This window comes from Hyperolius riggenbachi, chromosome 4, assembly GCF_040937935.1.
Source record: "Hyperolius riggenbachi isolate aHypRig1 chromosome 4, aHypRig1.pri, whole genome shotgun sequence".
Classification (NCBI taxonomy): domain Eukaryota; kingdom Metazoa; phylum Chordata; class Amphibia; order Anura; family Hyperoliidae; genus Hyperolius; species Hyperolius riggenbachi.
Window position 1 is genome coordinate 405,678,444 of NC_090649.1, and position 14,264 is coordinate 405,692,707.

The window sequence follows — 14,264 nt, forward strand, 5'->3', positions numbered from 1 at the left end:
GTCACTGTTTAAAAAGTTTAAAAAAGGTCAACTGAATGCATATTGGAATGATACAGCATATAAACAACCCCATTTTATAGAGGAACTTCAGCCTAAACAAACATATTGTCATTAAGTTATATTAGTTATGTTAATTAAAATAGAGAGGTAATATAATCTCTTACCCACCCTGTTTTAAAAGAACAGGCAAATGTTTGTGATTTCATGGGGGCAGCCATCTTTTTGGTTGAAAGGAGGTGACAGGGGGCATGAGACACAGTTCCAACTGTCCTGTGTCCTTATAACCCCTCCCAGTGGCACGCACTAGGCTTCAAATCTCAAATTTAAAAAAAGAAGTTTTAAATCAGGATGATACCATTTATTGGCTAACTACAAATGAATAAGAATAAACAAGCTTTCGGCCTTGCAGCCTTCGTCAGGTTTACATCCTGTTAGTTTGCAAGCTGGTGGTACAGACAGCTTATATACATGCAACATCAAAAGGGAAAACAGATATTTTTTCAAGCATAAATACGTCATTAAGATGCCTTAATTCAAACAGACCATCTAAATGGGGTAAGATAAAGATCCTTGTTTACTCCATTGCTTACAGACCTGGTATTAGGATTGACCCAGAGGTATCATAAATTCTTAGTTCACAAGTTCAGCTAGAGTGGCTGAGACAGTTCAAATATCATCAATCTCATACCAATATAGAAAGTTGTTGTCCTTATTCAAACCCTTCTCCACAGCTTTGAACCAATTTATAAATGTTGTTTCTGCTATTAATCGGTCATTTGACGTTTTGAAGCCGCCCTTCAGGCGGCTTCAAAACGTCCATGCTGTGTCCGTTGGACCGAAAGTGTGTAGCAACTGGGAGTCCAGATTTGGTATCATTAATAGTGTGCCTGTGTCCATTCATACGTTTGCGCAGAGTTTGTCCAGTTTCTCCCACGTACATAACATTGGGGCATTTAGCACACATGATCAGATATACCAGATTGGTGGACCCACAGGAAAATTTACCTTGTACTCTGTACTCCTGTTGTGAACCTTGTATCGTTACCCTGTCAGTGGAGTAAATGTGTCTGCAGGTCCCACATATTTTTTGTCGGCAGGGTGATGTTCCGTTTTGTTGAGGCCTATTCAAAGAGCTCCTGACAATCATCTGTTTTAGATTGTGTGGTTGCCGATATGACAAGAGTGGAGGTTTAAGGAATATCGTTCTCAGTCTGTGATCCTTGTGTAAAATGGGATGAAGTTCCTTAGCAATCCTCCTTAAGATTTCCAGGTGTGGGTTGTAGGTGACAACCAAAGGGACACGTTCCTCTTTCTGGTTTTGCTTATATTTCAGGAGTTCAGTCCTGGGGATGTTGCTGGCTTTCCTGATTTGGGCCTCAGCCATGGGAGGACTGTAACCTTGTTTAATGAAAGTGTTCTTAAGGTGATCCAGGTGCTTGTATATGTCCATCCTGTCAGAACAAATCCGGTTCTAAATTATTGAGTTCTTAATGTGCTTGGGATCAAAACTGTCATATCTTAGGTATGTGGGACGGTCTGTAGGTTTGCGATACACAGAGGTTTGTATGTTGTTACCCCTGATGTATGTGGTGGTGTCCAGAAAGTTAATCTCTGTGTGAGAGTGGGTAAGTTTCAATTTGATTGTAGGATGGAAGGCATTGAAGTTCCTGTGGAACTGGAGAAGATCATCCTCACTTGCGGACCAGATGATTAAAATATCATCAATGAAGCGGAAGTAGGCCAAGGGTTTTATGCCACATGCATTGAGGTATTCCTCTTCGATTTTGGCCATGAATAGATTTGCATACTGTGGAGTCTGTGGAGTCGCGAACCCATTGCCACACCCATCTGCTGTAAATAGAGGTCCTGTCCAAAAGTGAAATAATTATGAGTGAGAATGAATTTGATCAGTCCAGTAATAGGCTTTACAGGTATGCCCTGACCCTGAAGATATTTACGGCAGGCCGCAATACCATCATCATGGGGAATGTTCGTGTACAGGGACTCCACGTCCATCATGGCCAGTATGGTTCCCTCAGGTACTGGGCCGATGGCTGTCAGTTTGTTCAGGAGGTGGGTGGTATCCTGTAAGTAGCTGGGTCTTTTACAGACAAGAGGTTTCAAGATGTTTTCCAGCCACCCTGAGATGTACTCTGTAAGAGTTCCGCTCCCTGAGATTATGGGCCTGCCTGGGTTTCCCTCATGTGGATCTTGGGAAGCATGTAAAAGCAGGCTGTTCTAGGCTCTTCAGGGACAAGGGTCCTTACATGTTGTCTGATGTTTGCAGGCAATCTGTTAACCATCCTATTAAGTGCCATCCTGTAGCCTTTTGTGGGGTCCCCCTGTAATTTGGCATAGTGAGCGGTGTTGGATAATTGTCTTTGTGCCTCCTGGATGTAGTCACCGGTGTTCATTATGACTATGGCACCACCTTTATCCGCTGGTTTAATAATAATGTCCTTATTCTCCTTAAAGCGGAATATAACCCTGCATTTCAACTTTGCTCTAAAACATTATTTACAGTATATTATATGCAACCAGCATTTTTTTTTTAATAGATCAGCATTGGAAGGGTTACACAGGGCTTTAAAGTTCCTGGAGATTTCTGCAGACGCATCCGAAGCTCAGATAGTTGCATTTTGTTTACTTAAATGTATCTAAGTGTTGAATGTTACACACTTTGGCTGTCCTCCAGCTCAGTCAGAGAGAGTGAGTCACATTCAACACTTAGATACATTTATGTAAACAAAATGTAACTATCTGAGCTTCGGATGCGTCTGCAGAAATCTCCAGGAACTTTAAAGCCCTGTGTAACCCTTCCAATGCTGGTCTATTAAAAAAAAAAATGCTGGTTGCATATAATATACTGTAAATAATGTTTTAGAGCAAAGTTGAAATGCAGGGTTATATTCCGCTTTAAGGGATCTGATGGCCTGTCGCTCCTGTGGTGTTACGTTCTGGGCCAGTGTCTTTCTTTTATTCAGGATCCTGTCAGAGATTCTGCATCTGAATTTGTTGATGTATTTATCCAGGGCCGGGTTTTTTCCTTCTTTGGGGGTCCATCTTTTTTTTCTTTTTAGATCTGGTGCGTTTTGGTCCATTATCCATTGTATCACAGGCTTCCTTATCATGGTAGTGTTCCTTGAGTCGCAGCTTTCTGAAAAATTCCTCCATATCTCCACAGAGTGCAATCCTGTCTATGGGTCTCGCAGGGCAGAATGACAGGCCTTTGGAGAGTACTGACATTTCAGCTTCAGTAGCCTGATAAGTGGAAAGATTCATTACACCTGTGGGTTGCTCTTTTTCTGCTGCTTGTGCATCCAGGCGTCCACTCTTAATTCTAAGTCTCTGAAGTTTTTTCTTTTTGTTGTTAATTAGGAATCTCTGTAGTTTCCCATAGAAGATCTGTAGTTTATCCCATGTATATCCAGAGGGGTCATCATTCAGAGACAGTTTCAGGCTCTGTATCTCATCCTTTGTAATCCTCTTACGGTTATAGCAGACTCTTAAAAGGTTATTCCGTATTCTCTCCGAGCTCCTCCTGCAGATTTCTTCTGCAAACCTGCTATTGTATGTATGCAGGGTGGGATTCTGTATCCTTAGTCCTTGAGGTATAAGTTTTTCCTTTTTGCATGTAGTCAAGAAAAAGATGTCGCTGTCCAGTTGTGCAAGTTTCTTCAGGTCTTTCTTTAGTTTGCAAAAACAAATTTGCACCAAAACAGCAGAACGAGAACAACAACATCAGAAATCCCATCATGCTTTGCACAGTATCAGGGGAAAAATGCCCGGGCAATTTTCTTCTGTGCAGCTGAAAATGAGGCTTGGGTAAGAAAAACAAAGTTCTGATGCTGTGAAATTGTTAAAGAAACACCAAGCCTTTTCAGTACTGCTGAGTAGAATTTTAGTCTGGAGGTTCACTTTAACAAGGGTAGTTCCACCAACTACTGACATAGGGAGTTTGGACCAGGACTTATATATGAAAGTTGTCCAGAAGGTAACAGCTGTTACCTTTTATTTGCCATGCAAGGTAGTCTTTCTTTGTACTTTACCTTGCATCTGTCAGGTTAACCTCTTCCCTCCCTACACCACTAGCCAAATGACTGCAGAACGCCAGTAACTGTTTGTTCAGCAGCCCCCCCTTCAATTCATCTAACCAACCCATAGGCGAAGAGTGTGATGCTACTACAACAAAGTAATTGAAAACCTTGTAAAAACACATGATAAATGATTAAATAAAGGAGATGATTATGCGGAGAAATAATCAGAAGATATATGTGTCTAAAACAAAAATTAAACATTTTCATGAAAACCCCTTCCACTATCCTAGTGACCCTCGTAGTTATTGCCAATGGCAGTAACCCATTAATTTAAGTCTGAAGGTGTTGTTTTGGCTCTATATGTAGGTGAACTCAATTTAAAGTCTGTCCTGTAGTCATAAAGCTGGCAAGGGGGTTTTAGCACTCTGATTAACCAAGAATAAAGTTACTGACTTTTGACGATTAACACACCATCCCAACTAGTAACTGGACTCATCAATTACATTTAATGCACACACCTTGGAAGATCCGGAATTGGCTAAATATAAGAGTTTAGCATCAGCATACGTACTGATTTTTTCCTCAGCCTTTGGAGCGCATCCTAGTGGCTGCAGATCTGGTACTTTGAGTCCGTCAGGAAAAGTGCAATATAAATGTTATTTGTCTTGTTTTGTATGAGGAGTCTTGTAATCGGCTATTTTCAGAAAGAGGGGGCTCACTCTCTAAAACATACAAAAGTGGGAACAGAGGGCAACCTTGTCTCACACCTCTGGTAAGCAGTAAACTGTATATAAGATCAGTGGGGCACTCATAGTGGCGGAACATTGAGACCTGGGCGGAGGGGCGAGCTTCCAGGTATCGGCAGGCCGCTAATATCACTGGAGCGCAGCCTGGCACTCAGCTCCCATTGGATACGCGGCAGACGCACTGTCAGTACGCGCTCCGCCGCTGTAAACAGTAAAACCACTTGTGTGTTTCTGATTGGTTAGTTTTTAAGCATGGTGAGCGCCCCCAGACGTCGCCCGTGATAGCATTAGCTTTCGGCTTGTTGCTGGGTATGCGCTCACAAACCATTTGACTCCTGTTGCAAATTCTGCCTTGTATCTTGACCATGCTTTACTCTAGATTGATTCCCTGGTGCCGACTCTGCTTTAATCCTGACCACGCTCTACTGGATTACCCGTTGCCGGTCTCTGCTTGTATCCTGATCACCCTCTATTGGATTACCTGTTGTCGACTCTTCTAACCTTGTATGATTGTTATTGGTTCTGTTTGGTGGATACTATCTGTCAGTCTGTATGCTACATCTACCTGCAGGGTTATTGTAGTTCTGTGCTAGGTAGGAGTTTGTGCAGGTGTTACAGGCTGGGCTATAGATCAGTCATATGGGCATAGAGCCTGACCTATAGTCATTAACCAGACAAGCATGACACTGTTGCACTTGGGTTATTATGCAAAATATGCACCCAGTTTTGAAAGTTAGATCCAAAACAAAACCTGGCAAGGATTGCTTCCAGAAATAACCATTCTACAATATCAAATACTTTGGCCATGTCTAGGGGTGCAATTATTCTTTGGCCACTGTTTTGGTGTTTCCCTTAGAGTAGACATTAGCCTGTGAATGTTAATTTCTGTATTTTTACCACGCATAAAGCCAGTTTGGTCTGTATGTACTAGCAAAAGAAACTTTTTTGTACTGTATGTACTAGCAAAAGAAAAGAGTTTAACCTAATAGCTAGTATTTAGGCATGTGAGCAATAAAATGGTAGGACTCACACATCATAAGATCCTTGCCAGGCTTGGAGAGCATCACAATTAAAACTTAACCCAAGGATTGGGGAAGCTCATTTTTGTCAAATTCTTCTTCCAAGGTTTGGAGCAAGGAGGCCCTAAGACATCAATGTAGTTTTTATTTATTTCAGTGGGGATCACATCCAATTTTTAGTTGGGAAAACTAGCAATGGCCCAATCAATTTCTTCTGCTGTAATAGGTAAGTCTAAGATTGAGCGTTTTGTTTCAGTAAGTCTATGGGCTCGTTTCCACTAGTGCGGCGTGCGTCTCGCAGCCGCACTGAGCTGGTGGGCGGGATCGCAGGCGAATCCCATGAGCCGTGCCATGCACGGCTATGGGATTCGCAGCCTCCGCGGCGAATTCTGCGGGGTATTCCGGGCGAATCGCTCCCGCAAGCGATTCCGCTGTGGCCCCGTCATCCCCTATGGCAGAGTTTCTCCATGCGAATCATGTGCGGGGAAACTCTGCAGATTCGCCGGCAAAATCACCGCAGTGGAAACGGGCCCTATGGATTGAAATGCCAGACAGGAAGATTTCAATAAATCTGAGAGGCCTCTGTCTGGCTGGTGTATACATTACTATAGTATGCTACAAATGCACTGACTACCTGCCCAGATGTTTTGAGAATAGACTTCGCTAGACTTAACTTCCCATGAGGCTCTGATGTTCCCATCAGAACCTCAGAGGAAGCGAAGTCTAGCGAAACGGTCGCCAGGCCGTGCATTCCGCAGCACCCACCGCCACATCCTGCACCCCAACCTCCACTACGATAAGTATTGCATCGCTAGACTTAGCGTCCCCTGAGGCTCTGATGCGTTTTGCGGGGCTAACTTCAAGTTATGCTCCTGTTCTGCCCTATGGAGAGGGGAAGATAAAAATGAGTAGGTGCAGTCAGGAGAGTATTTCCAACCTGACAGAATGCTGAAGAAGAGCTAAGACCAAGAGACCTTTGTATTCATAGCAGACTGTCACCTGAAACGATCAAAAATTATATTTTCAAGTGATGAAGGTCTACTATGTGTATGCAGCTATAACATCTTTCTCTTAGCAGGTATCCAGCCAATCACAGAATCACGTCTATAGGTATCTCAAGGCTTTTGTCACACAAGCAGCTAGGTACATAAAGATGCCTGGACAGCATATGGTGCAAAATAGCCCTTGAATTTCAGTAACAGCAAGTGTTGACACAGGCTGCATAAACGAGTTATGTGCATTGTGTTTCAGTGCCAGTGAACGCTTATCGTTCTATTGATCCAAAGCCATCCTAGAGCCATTTAAGAACAGACAAATCAGACTTGCTTTTCTTCAAACCATTTTCAGAGACTCAATGATTGCTGCAGGTTAATGCGGACTATTGTTCCTTCTACTGACTTATTAAGTGAGCCCAAAGTCTACGCTGTACCAGTGGGCAACCACTTGCACATACCAATAAATAACAGTGCCTACGCCGTAATAATAATTACGCTAAAAGCTTGAACAAATGCACCTTCTAGATGGACTTGGTTTGTTCAGTAAACATCGGTGTTGTGCATGCAGGCAATGAATTTCTGAATAATTGAACACTTTCCAGATGTTTTTCTACCATATGCTGGTTTCTTTTGTGCTCGTTGCACTCCCCTTTTTCAGAGGCTGTTTACAGTACATTAGTTTCCATGGTGACCATATACTGGCGAAAGAAACTCAGGAGCAAAGTGTTCCTTGAAAGGTCAGTAGCAGCGGGATTGCTTCATATAAATATGAGTTTGCCATTTTAGGGATTTTTACAACCTCACCACTTTCCCTGGCTAATAGATATGGCAAAGTATTTTTATAATTACCCCAGAATAGAGTAAGACATCTGTGGGATGTGCAGTTTATGTTTCTTTTGGAGTGTCCTGAGATACTCTTGTGTGTAATTTGCTAATTTAAAATGTAAAGTAGAAAAAAAAAATACATAAGTGAGCAGTTGTAAAATGTTAGAATAAAGGGAAATAAGTGAACAGTAGTAGATGTTAGAATAAAGGGAAATACCGTAAGTGAGCAGTAGTAGATGTTAGAATAAAGGGGAATAAGTGAGCAGTAGTAGATGTTAGAATAAAGGGAAATACCGTAAGTGAGCAGTAGTAGATGTTAGAATAAAGGGGAATAAGTGAGCAGTAGTAGATGTTAGAATAAAGGGAAATACCGTAAGTGAGCAGTAGTAGATGTTAGAATAAAGGGGAATAAGTGAGCAGTTGTAAAATGTTAGAATAAAGGGAAATAAGTGAACAGTAGTAGATGTTAGAATAAAGGGAAATACCGTAAGTGAGCAGTAGTAGATGTTAGAATAAAGGGGAATAAGTGAGCAGTAGTAGATGTTAGAATAAAGGGAAATACCGTAAGTGAGCAGTAGTAGATGTTAGAATAAAGGGGAATAAGTGAGCAGTAGTAGATGTTAGAATAAAGGGAAATACCGTAAGTGAGCAGTAGTAGATGTTAGAATAAAGGGGAATAAGTGAGCAGTTGTAAAATGTTAGAATAAAGGGAAATAAGTGAGCAGTTTGTTAGAATAAAGGGGAATAAGTGAGCAATTTATTAGAATAAAGGAGAACTCAAGGCTCCTTCCATCTTCTACACTGTAGACCAGTGTTCCCCAACCCTGTCCTCAAGGCCCACCAACACTGCATGTTTTCTGGAAATCCACAGAGGTAGATAATCAGCTCTGCTGCAACACGAATTATTCCACCTGTGAATGTATGTAGTTTCCTGCAAAGTATGTACTGTTGGTGGGCCTTGAGGACAGGGTTGGGGAACTCTGTGTAGACCATTCGTCCTGAGTACATATTGCAGTACCGCTGCATGAGATAGGCAGTAGGTGGTGCCACTGTCAAAAATATTGGTAATTTACATTACTGATATACCACTATACACTTACCCAATACCCATACTTGCTTGAACCCTCCCTTTCTATTAGCTAAAACTAAACCCCTCCCAACCTAATGCCTAACACTAATCACCCTTTAAACTGCCTACTAACCTCCTTCAAGCTAATTCCTGACCCCAGTATCTGAATAACCACTAGTTGTCACGGAAAGTCTATGAAGTAGCCGATTGGCAACTATGCACATTGGGCACCTAATTACCTATAATTTACACATGTGCCAATAGACGCCTGCTGATTTCTATGACCAAACAACCTAACCCACTCCCTCCCTTCTAAGAAAGTTTATTTATTTTTTAATTTAATTTAATTTTAAGTTATTCCAAATATTACCAGTGATCCTGTGACATATCCAGTATCCTCTGTTGTGCAATATGTCCTTGGGGTCAAACTAATGCAGCAACACATGACAGAAAACATTCGTGTAGAGCTTCATACTTAATGCATAGTCTACTGTCAGCCAAAATAAAGAGGTAGGGCTAAGTAGGGTGGGGGAAGTGGAGGGCACTGGGCTAGACTAAAAAGTGTTGAGAAGGCTGGACCAAAGCCTGTCACCTAGACTACAGGCATATCCTTACCAGCACCAGATTTGTACTTTTTGCCCTTCCCCAAGTCAACTTTCCTCTGCCCCTCTCACCTTCAATTCCATACTCCGCCCCCCTTCCCTTTCCCACGCCTCCCTGCCCAATGTACAACATCACTCTTTTTCCATGCAAAACATCTTTCCGATGTCTACCAACATTCCTGATTCCCTGAGCAACCTCCAGGTGCAACAGCCCCCTCCCCATACTATGTGTAACCCAATCCTGCCCTTCCTGCAACGGCCTACCCAGGTGATGCATCAGCCCTCAGTCCATGCACAGCCCCCTTTTTTACTACAAGAGCTCTCTCATTCATGGGCGTTCACCCTTTAGAAGCATTAGCTCCTGTCTTCTCCCCAATAATTATCCAAACACTGCCCATTATTCCAGCTAGTGTAAAAAAAAGTGTGCAAATATACTTATGCAACGTAACATTGGAGACCGGCACCATGTCAAATAAATTATAAAAGTTATTGAATACTTGGTAACAGAATGTGCTCAGGGTACATAATTATAAACTAGTCCAATGGGAAAAAGAAAGCAGTCTCTTAAAGAGAATCTGTACTCTAAAATTCTTACAATAAAAAGCATACCATTCTATTCATTATGTTCTCCTGGGCCCCTCTGTGCTGTTTCTGCCTCTCCCTGCTGCAATCCTGGCTTGTAATTGCCAGTTTTAGGCAGTGTTCACAAACAAAAGACATGGCATGTGATAGGCTGAGAGGAGCTCAGTGTGTGACTCATACAGAGTATGCAGGGGGCCTGGAGAGTGTGTGTATAGCTTCTATCCAATCACAAGCAGAACAGCACATTCCAGCCTGAGTGCCTGAGCCCGACAGAGCCGACAGAGGAAAGAAGATTAGATTAGATAACAGAGATAATACAGCCACTGTGCAACTACTGTGCAACTAGGAAAGGCTGCAGTAAGACAGAGCACATTAGAACAGGCATAGGAACTTATAGGATAGAAGAACTAAGGCTGAAAATGTTGTTACAGAGTCTCTTTAAAAGCAGCACCAAACTGACCAATAGTATGTTGAAGTAAATACGGTAAGAATCACTTTATTGAACAATAATTTCGCATAACATTAAAAACAATTAAAACACCATACTTGGTGGCAGGCAGGCTTGTTAAGAGTCACAATATTAATGTATAAACAATAAATAAAATGATAACACCTAGGTCAAATATTGTCCCTCCAAAGAGCCTCCAAAATATTTCATGCAAGACAATGAGAGATCAATAAGTCAATAAGTGCCGGGAGATGCGGTTACCAGATACAATATTAAGGATGACAAAAAATAAACCCAGCTAGGTAGCAGCAAAGGTGAAAACAAATGTGTGCAATATTGCTAGTAGCACTGCATGTAAATATACAATGCAGTGAATCAATTGTCAATAAGAAAAATTGTGAATAATTCTAAGTATAAATGCAAAAGGATCAATTCATATAAATATGACCTGCATTTGTAACAAAAAAGTGCGTAAGCCAGCAGCAGAAAAGAATTTTAAAGGTCGCAATGACACAAGTGAATAAACTTATAATGAATAAAGTGCTTACGGGTGAATCTATATAAGGACGCAAGAGGAAAAAAGCAGCCCATTAGCCTTAGTGCACCGCGTGGGCTCCAACCCGCTTTAGAGGCACTTATTGTCTTATTCATCTATCATTGTCTTGCATGAAATATTTTGGAGGCCCTTTGGAGGGACAATTTTTGACCTAGGTGTTATCATTTTATGTATTGTTTATACATTAATATTGAGACTCTTAACAAGCCTGCCTGCCACCAATTATGGTGTTTTAATTGTTTTTAATGTTATGTGGGATTATTGTTCAATAAAGTTATACTTGTTTACTTCAACATACGGTAATATTGGTCAGTTTGGAGCTGCTTTTAAGGGTCTGCTTTCTCTTTCCCATTGGACACATATACAGTATACTTATGCATCTAACAATACACTCTGGGTCTTACATACCACTAAATGGTGAAAAAAACATTGTATAATGTGGCATACTATGCCCCAGAATTACATAATCATGATAAAACACATCCTCTCAGTCTCTGCTCTAAAAGGTCATTGAGTAGAGTAATCCTAGACATGCTTTCAACATGCTTCCAATTGGCAATAGGGAGACAAACCCAAAATGGTAAAAGGATGAGGCATATCTTTTCCCATTCGTGTCCATTCTCTCCCATATTCCTCCTTTTATCTTCCCGTAGTCTGAGCAGACTTAACATATGCAGAATGTCATGGCAAACACTGGAGGACTTTTTACATAACTTTTACATAAGTTTGTCCTCTGCCCATGCCTCTCTGCCCTGCACTGCCTCACTCCTCTCCATCTACAGATACCACTGAGTACATATGCACATGCACCTCAGCTAACACCATACCCATGTTATACTATGCACACATGCACTACACATACTCATGAGCTGTACAAGTATCCATGTGCTGAACACACTGCACACATACCCACGCACTATCACACTGAAGTGCTGTCCACATAGTCACTGTACACACTACATATGTGCTATAATTGTACTCATATGCTATACACATACCCCCCTGTGCTGTATGTGATCCTAGGTGTGGTACACACGGGAGCTGTACACAAACCCAATCAATGATACCTGTATTCATGCACGGAGGACGGACCTATTGGACTCGCGCTGAGTGAAATCAGTATAGAGGGCCCCAGCATACACTAGATTACCGGTAGATGGCAGCAGGAGGATCCAGGTACATCCAGAGGCTTCCCAATACTGAGGTAAGTGTGTGAAGTTTTTTTTTTTCAGACTTCAGGAGTACTTGAGAGAGGAACTGTAACCAAGGATTGAACTTCATCCCATTCATCTTGAATAGCACATTAGGGGGGTCTGTATGGCTGATATTGTGGTGAAACCCCTCCCACAGTGTGATGTCAGGACCTAAGTCCTGACAGTTTGCTGTCTGTGAACCTGCATTGTGGGAAATAACAGTTGTTTCCAACTGCCAAGCAACCAGTATCTTCCTCTGTGCATATGTATAGCTATAAAAAAACAACCTTCTAGCCTATTGCATTGTTAGGGGGTGAGGGTATAGATAATGGCCGTTGCTGCTGTCTGTTTTTTTTCATGTCTGCTGGTAGTAAAGATGATGACGTGCAGGCTGGTTATGGATCAAACAATAAGAACAAATTACATGGCAAATATCAATCATTTCTGGAGCTCTGTTCTATTTCTACTTTGCAATATATTGATTTATTTTTTCCCCTTTCCGCTTTTCCCCTTTTCGCTTGAAAGCAGACTTTAGAGTATTAAGTTAACCTGAGCTGGCAGGGCCGGTTTTAGATTTTTTGCTGCCTGAGGCAAACTTGTGAGGATGCGCCCTCCCCCCGATTTGGAATAATCGCACAGCATCCGACAATTTACTCTGCTTCATTGAATGTTCTCACATGACATGCTGCAGCTCAACACAATAGTACACTGGCTGGCTGTGAGTCTGTGACAAACAAACTGCTCAATCTCAGCCACTCCATTCCTCCTCAGGAAGGTACACACAGTACACAAATGCTGCCCCTGAAATCTCTGCACCTGATGCAAATGTTTCACTTTGCTTCATGAGAGATCTGGCTCTGTGAGCTGGTTAAAAGCTTAATTCACGTTAACTCATAAAGAATCCTCAGTTTAGATTTAGGAGTTTCTGTTTACGAGCTGCCCTATTTCATTCCTCCACATTTGTGTAAATGAGTTGTAGCCACTGAGGAGCAAGTGCCGGGCTGAGGAAATGAGGGGGGAAGGGGACTATGCCAGCCTTTGTATATCCTAGCTTACGGTACTTCTACTTTTGCACCAGTACTAACCTGAGCACATTTTATGTATTCTCGGCACTTTGAAATAAACAAATTTGTTCTTGAAGATCTGAGGGCTTTGGCACAATTTAAGATCCCTTTTTGAAACCATAGCAACCAGGTTTTTCTGTACTAAAAGTAAAATATAATTTTTTGTTGTTACATGTTACTGCCCTGTGCCCTATTGTGTTACTGAGGCACTTTTACTCTCACCTATTCCCATCACTTTTCCATAAGAAATCATATTGGCAGGTAGACGAGGGTCATCGTACTTCTCACACTTCATAAGCAGACGTACGATCTCACCAGGAATGAAGGCATCATCAAATGTTTGTTCTTCCAATGGCTTCTGAGGATACAGGCTGTAGACCTCAACAGCACCCAAAGGGTCATCTTTTACCAGGATCTCAGCTAGTTCAGTGTAGGCATCATAAGCCTAGGGGAACACAATGGCCGGTCACCAATCATTAATCTACATGATAGGCTTCATACATTAAACTGGCCAAAGACATCAGAGGACAGAAATGGTGGCAGCTTACCCGATCTCTAAATGAGATTGCAGATTCTATAGATTGAATATACAATAGAAATTGTATTGTGTATGGACTCACCAACCAATCCAAAACGTTACTTTGCCTACATGCCTTCAGAGTTTCCTCAGTGTCTGAAAACTGAATGATAAAGTGTGGCAAAGCGAAAAGCAATTGGAGGGTGAGGTCACATAATGTAGGCCGCCATATATATTTTTTAAAACAATTCCAGTTGCCAGGCAGTCCTGCTGATCAGTAGTGTCTGAATCTCGCACCTGAAATCACACACTTTACTATACCCGGATGTTTACTATATCAGTTTACTATAATGAGATTATACTGTATCTCTCACCTCAGGTTCCCTTTAAAGAGTCACTTCACTATTGCTACATGTAGATATGTTATTGGATCTTTTGTTATTTTCAATAAATACATGACCAAATATATATATTTTTTCTTTCATTCATTTAACTAGGCTTTCATCATCTAGAACTACATTATAGGACATGTTTGAAAATCAAATGATGTTTAGATCATATAAAAATACTATACAATAACTTTTTAAATGGTCCACAAACATTTAAAGGGA

At 41.5% G+C, this 14,264-nt stretch overlaps 1 protein-coding gene across 3 annotated transcripts in view; it reads right to left on the reverse strand.

Moving 5' to 3' along the window:
* The window catches only part of LOC137504210 (uncharacterized), a 160,039-nt gene that overhangs the window by 15,637 nt on the left and 130,138 nt on the right, over positions 1-14,264 (reverse strand). For all 3 annotated transcript variants that reach the window (XM_068232315.1, XM_068232314.1, XM_068232316.1), the window contains one exon: positions 13,359-13,581. In XM_068232315.1, coding sequence (XP_068088416.1) covers positions 13,359-13,581 — 223 coding nt within the window. The remainder of the gene's footprint in view (positions 1-13,358; positions 13,582-14,264) is intronic.